General features: G+C 48.0%; 1 protein-coding gene across 1 annotated transcript; it reads left to right on the plus strand.

Moving 5' to 3' along the window:
- The first annotated feature begins 1,132 nt into the window (after positions 1–1,132).
- GAS1 (growth arrest specific 1) lies at positions 1,133–6,020 on the plus strand. The gene has a single exon (XM_037901748.2). The coding sequence runs from the start codon at positions 3,673–3,675 to the stop codon at positions 4,612–4,614; it is 942 nt and encodes a 313-aa protein (XP_037757676.1). The 5' UTR covers positions 1,133–3,672; the 3' UTR covers positions 4,615–6,020.
- Positions 6,021–6,445: the final 425 nt, after the last annotated feature.

Raw genomic sequence — 6,445 nt, forward strand, 5'->3', positions numbered from 1 at the left:
AATGAAAATGATTGCCAACATAATGGACTCTGGCCCATCCTCTGCCCCTAATCTGGCTTCAGGAAGAATCAGAATGTTCAGCTCCCAGTCAAGAGAGAGTCTGGGGATTGTGGTGAAAGCTCCTTTATTCCCCCTACTAACAGGTCCTAGAGACAATTTCTTTCATTCTTTGCAAGACACATTTATTTAGCAATTAAGTAAATTGCTAAATTAAATTAAATTAAATAAATTGCTTTTTCTGCTTCCTACTCAGAGAGTGAAACAGTTGGAGCAAATGAGTTTTGGAGATCAAAACATGGGTTGTGAGGAAGACACAGTTCAGCCCGCAAACCCAAGGCCTGGAGCCAGGAAGATCAAAAGTAACATCTATTATTTCAGTCCTTGGGCTAGAATAGGATTTTCTGTATCCCCTGCGTGAAACTTTGCAAATCTGTGTAATTGTGGATTCAGTGGCCCCTCTCTCGGGCCTGTCTACACTTACAGCGCTGCAGCTGCACCACTGTAGAACTTAGTGAAGATGCTACCTACGCTGACAGGACAGCTTCTCCCTTTGGTAGCTCCCGAGAGGTGGTAGCTATGTCAATGAGAGAAGGCCTCCTATTGACATAGTGCTGTCTACACTAGGAGTTTGGCTGGTATAACTATGTCGCAAAGGGGGGTGGAAAATCCACACCCCTAAGAGACGCAGTTATACCAACAAAAGTCTGTAGTGTAGTCCAGGGTTCATTCAGCTCATGGCTGTGGGCCTGAAACTCTCACACTCCTATAACTCCCTCTGCAACTGTATGTTTGGGGCAGACATGAATGTACCTCCTTGGCAGACAAGTGGTAAAGAACCCCCTGGCTCGGTAGCTCAATTTGCGATCTGCCCCACTCACCTTTATGCAGGAATACCACTAGGTTTTTGGCTTAACGGGCCTTGCAGAGGCTCTCTATGAGTGGCTGAAGTTCAATAGTGAACACACTGTTGAAGAAATGCATAAACTAGACCTGCCCAGTGTGTGGTATGTTCACTACTGTGGAAGGGCAAACACTAGAGGGAATTAACCACAATACCACCACCATTAAAGGGATGTTTAAAACAAATACATAGAACAGCGATTACATTTGATACCTCAGTTTGGTTGACAGCAAATTTTAGCTTTATTTTCTCATTGCTTTAAAAAGCAAGCAAGCAAGCATAAGTTCTGCGTGTATAGCAGCAGTAGAACGAGCACTGGTGCACTGGAGAAACAAACCAAGCGTAAAACTGATCACAATGGAGCAAATGTTGAGGAATGTTTTGCAACACAATCAATCATATTGATTTCTAATTGTATGGCATTTCTATTACACCTTGCATACAATTGCAGAAAGACAGCAATCCACGTAGGATAGAAACCCAAGCTCCCTTTGCTTCTGGAAAGTAGATTTAGTCCTAATTTTTGTGACAGATGGAGTTGATAGTTTCACGATGAAAAAAGCGCCAGTTTTTGACAGGCAGCAGACACTGATGCCTCTTGTGGTCAAAGCCCATGTTGCTCTGGAATTAAGGTAGCACCAAAATTAAAAGAAACATCTACAAATGCACTATCACCAACTCTGCAATGTACAGCTTATGCTGTTCTGAACATTTTATATTATATTTGTTATTTTAATCTTATATTTTCTTTTAAACAAAGGAAGAAGAATTAAGAATATAATCAGAATTGTAATGCATCCACGACGAGTCTTTTTCTTTCAATCAAAACTGATTTTTTTTAATCGCAGTTAATAAATTTCAGGCAACTTTTAAGAGCTCGTAGATCCCAATAAAGAATTCAAATAATCATTTCACACATTGGGAATCATATTTCAGTGTTCTATTTGCAAAATCTATTATAAATAATGTATATTAGAGAATAGGGGTTTTTTTTCTAAATCCTAGTAGTTCCGAGCATTGACTCCCTAGAGAAAATCTTCATGCAAATATATAATTTGAATTTGTTTAAAGGCAAAAGAAGTGAAAAACGGTGAAATGACAAGTGGTCATGCTTAAGTACTGCAGTCTTGATGTTCAGAGAAGTAGCGTTAATGGACCAAATTCTGTTCTCAATATATCGATACACTCCCATTGAAAAAAGAAAAGGAGTACTTGTGGCACCTTAGAGACTAACAAATTTATTTGAGCATCCCATGAAGTGAGCTGTAGAAAGTCTCTAAGGTGCCACAAGTCCCTCTTTTCTTTTTGAGAATACAAACTAACACGGCTGCTACTCTGAAACTCCCATTGAAGTCAGTAGCATTGCACAGATCTTAAAAGAACAGTTTGGTTCAGTATGAGACCGAGCCTACATTCCTCGCAGGAAGAATTCTTACTCCCATTGCGAGGGGCAGAACAGGATCAGCAAATGATGCAAAAGCCCTTTCTGTTTGCATATTGGTATATAATGGCATATTTGATATATAATAAATCTATAATTGTTTGGACTTCTATCAGTAAAATTTATAATGAAATTTATTTTACAGCATCTTTTAATAAGGTATGCCATGATGTTACATCTCAGGTAACTTCTGTAAACCAAACGCTGCTTTGTGATCGCTGGAAAACAGAGATGGGTGCAAAGCTTTGCTTGATCCAAACAGCTGCAAAGTTTCTCCTTGAAAAGCTGTGTTGTTGTGTAGCAGTAACTGTGGGCGCCTCCTTAACAGTAGGAGGGGCTCCTCGGGGGCTGCTGTCAATCTCGTTAAGCCTTTCCTTTCAAGCTTTGAATGTGAGCTGCCCGCCAGCCCCCCTTTCTCCCGTAGATCGTAAAGAAAAAAAAAGTTTCAACAACAGGCTGGACCAATAGTAAGTCGAAAAGCAGGGAAAGGGGGCCGAGCAAAGGGAGAAAAGTGGAGAAAAAGAGAAAGAGCGACTAGCGCGAGAGAGCGCAGGCTGGGGGCATGTGTAAAAGGAGAAGAAGCGTTGCTAATTGTTTTGTTTGTTTGCTTTTCCATGCATGCATAATGAGGCTTCATCAGAGCACGTTGCTGCTGCTCGGAGGCCACTTTTGTATTTAAAGCCTTGCAAGGAAAAAAAGCTCCACAGAGCAGAGCAGCTTGCGAGCTTGTTGACAACAGAAGCAGCATCAACCGCAGAGACAGAAAGAAAAGGGAGACCCTGAGCCAGCTATTTTTTCCCGTTGTCAATTTTCTTGCCAAAAAGGGGATTTCTTTCCCCGGCTTCCCGAAAGTGCAACAGTGTAAGCCAGCGAGCGGAGCCGGGACCGTGAATGGGATCGGAGCGGTGTGTGCGGCTGGCATGTGCGGCGATGCTGAGAGCGCAGAGTTGAAAGCTCCCGAAGCAGCAGCAGCTGGGCATTTATTTTGTGCAAAAAGAGGAAAGAAAGGGATCTGCATGAGAAGCAGGGCAGCACCATGAGCTCCCCCGGCGCAGCCTGCAAGCCCCCGAGTGCACTCAGGAGCCGCTCTCCTCCCAGCCCCCAGTTGCACTGATTAACTAAGGGAACTCTTGCGGCCACAGCAGCCCGGGACCGGGGGGTGGGGGTTGTACTGCAGCCCGCTGTTCCAGCCGCGGAGGAGCCGCGTGGATGGATTGATGAAGGGAAGCCTCATGCACACAGCTGGCAGGAGTTTTGCAAACTTTTCCACGGGCAGCTGCTCCTCCTCCTCCTCCCCCCATCGACCCTCTCGCAGCCGCCGCCGCCCGCAATGGTGGTAGGTTCGCCCGCTCTGCATGGAGGAGGCGGCGGCGGCGGCCGCCGGTGGCTGTTGCCGGGCGCCTGGCTGTGGCTGACGGTGGTGCTGGGCGCGGTGTCCCCCCCGCGGGTGCACGGCCGGAGGCTGATCTGCTGGCAGGCGGTGCTGCAGTGTCAGGGGGAGCCCGAGTGCAGCTACGCGTACAGCCAGTACGCCGAGGCGTGCGCCCCGGTGCTCCTGCAGCAGCACCCGGCCGGCAGCGCGGGGGCCGCCGCCGCCTCCTCCCGCCGGCGGTGCCCGAGCCACTGCATCGCGGCCCTGATCCAGCTCAACCACACGCGGCGGGGCCCGGCGCTGGAGGACTGCGACTGCGCGCAGGATGAGACCTGCTGGGCCACCAAGCGCGCCATCGAGCCCTGCCTGCCCCGCACCAGCGGCGGGGGCGGCGGGGCCGGGGCCGCGGCGGGCGGCGGCGGGGTGATGGGCTGCACCGAGGCCCGGCGGCGCTGCGACTGGGACAGCCGCTGCAGCGCGGCGCTGGGCCGCTACATGGTGTCCTGCGGCAAGCTCTTCAACGGGCTGCGCTGCACCGAGGAGTGCCGGGCCGTGATCGAGGACATGCTGGCCGTGCCCAAGGCCGTGCCGCTCAACGACTGCGTCTGCGACGGGCTGGAGCGGCCCATCTGCGAGACAATGAAGGAGAACATGGCCCGCCTCTGCTTCGGCGCCGAGGCGGGCGGCAACGGCGCCGGCAGCAGCGGCGGCTCGGACGGGGGCCCGGAGGATTACTACGAGGACGAGTACGAGGACGAGCCCAGCCCGCGGGGGCGGGACGAGCCGGACGAGCCCGGCCCCCAGCCCGGCTTCTCCGCGCCGGCCGCCGGCGCCGGCCGCGCGCCCGCCCCAGCGGCCTGGACCGCGCTGGCCTCCATTTTGCTGCTGCTGCTGCTGTAGCCGCCGAGTCCCCATTTGCTTCAGGGCTGGCGCGCGGCGCTTGGGACACGTGGGGGGATCCCCGGTCCCAGACGTGCCCCCTGGGATTATTTAGGGGGACACTCCCCTCCCCCATCTCCGTGGCCGTTTATCCAGACACGGCCTCTCCCTCCCCACCTCCCGCAATACTTCTCTGCACACCCTCTCGCCAGCACCTGCCTGGACATTTATCTTAGGCACTGTCCTGCCCTCCCCCACCCCGCAAACACCCCCCCTCCCCCGCCCCCAGTTAAAATCATTGTGATGGCGACGATAGCAGTTTATTGGCCTTGTAAACCGGCCCCTGTGTTCTGCCCGGGTGCTAAGGAGATGGAGAGAGATGGACGGAGGGAGGCGTCCAGGGCCGTGGTGTGGTTTGGCTTGCTTTTAGCGTGCACTATGCAATTTGTTCCACACCCCGGCTTGTTGTTAGCAGCAAGCCAATGAGTTAAGAAGAGGAACCGTTAGCAAAGCTACTGTAGGTCCATTACCATCCCACCAAAACAAAACACAAACAGTAAGGTGCTAATAGTTGTTAGTATTCCACATGAGGGTGAGAGAGAGGGGTGGGAAACCCGAACTTGCTGCCAAAACAACTGCCTTACTGGTTATAAGTAGCCAACAACTCAAATTCAAGTACCGTTCTCCATATCACCATTCAAAATATTCACAGTGATGCCTGAAAGAGGATTAGGTTTCAATTGCCTTTAATTAACTGGAGGGGGTGAAAAGTTTGGAACAAATCGATGGGATCTCAGCCTCCCCTCACATTCACTGTCCCCATAACAAATGCTTGCCAGCAAACATCTCTTTTTTTTCAACCTAACCAGAAAAAATGCAGATTTTTCAGAATTGTTGGCTGCACTGAACAATGCAACTTTTGTCTTAAAGGAGCTCTGCACTGCCATCTTCGAAAGACACTTTTTAAACTCAAGAACTTGTATGTACAAATATTCTGAAAAGTTATATTGTCTCTAGCCATATCAGGGTGCTGACCTCTGGTAAATCTTATATAAAATGTATTTAAAACTGGGGTTTGTTACCAGTCACACTACTTTGTATATAGAATTTTATAAATTGTATGCTTGGGGAATAATTTATTTTTTAAAAAATTAAAGTTTTAAGTCTACATCCTATTTGCCAGATAATTGCATTTGCTGTTCTTTTCTGGAAAGATACAGATTTCATTTTATGTGTAAAGGGATACAAGCAACAATAACTCAGTGAACTGTTCTGCAGAACATCAAATGTACAGTGTATTTTATAGTTTTGAAGTTAACTTTCTTATTTTAAGAGACTTTATGAACACTGTAGAATTATATAAATGCATTTCCGAGCTGCCTTAAGGTATTTTTATAGAAGGCATAAAAGATCCTATGTTTTAAATATCTATGGCTTTGTGTATTTCTTAAATGTGTAAATTAGTAAAGGAAGAGTTTTAAATATGGATGCATGATGATGTCCAGCGACACTGCTATTGAGTGAATTGTCAGTCCTGTTTGGGGGAACAGGGGAGGAAGGATAAATAATAAATAAATAAATTAAATAAAAACTCAGTATCTCTCTATGGTACTTTAAATAGATGTCAGTTACTGTTGCCCTTACTTTAATGAATAATTGGACATAAGTAGTAAACAGGACTTTGAAAATACTACCTTCAAAGCAAGTGGTTGATTTTTGTATGTGTTGGCATGGTAACATACCAGTGCAGAGCTGTGTAAAGCAATTCTCAGTTTGTCTTCCAAGGACTCTGCTCCTATATGTGTATAGAATTATCAAGAGAGCAGCTCTTTCCTTATGAAATGGAGGATGG

This window comes from Chelonia mydas, chromosome 5 (genome assembly GCF_015237465.2).
Source record: "Chelonia mydas isolate rCheMyd1 chromosome 5, rCheMyd1.pri.v2, whole genome shotgun sequence".
Classification (NCBI taxonomy): domain Eukaryota; kingdom Metazoa; phylum Chordata; order Testudines; family Cheloniidae; genus Chelonia; species Chelonia mydas.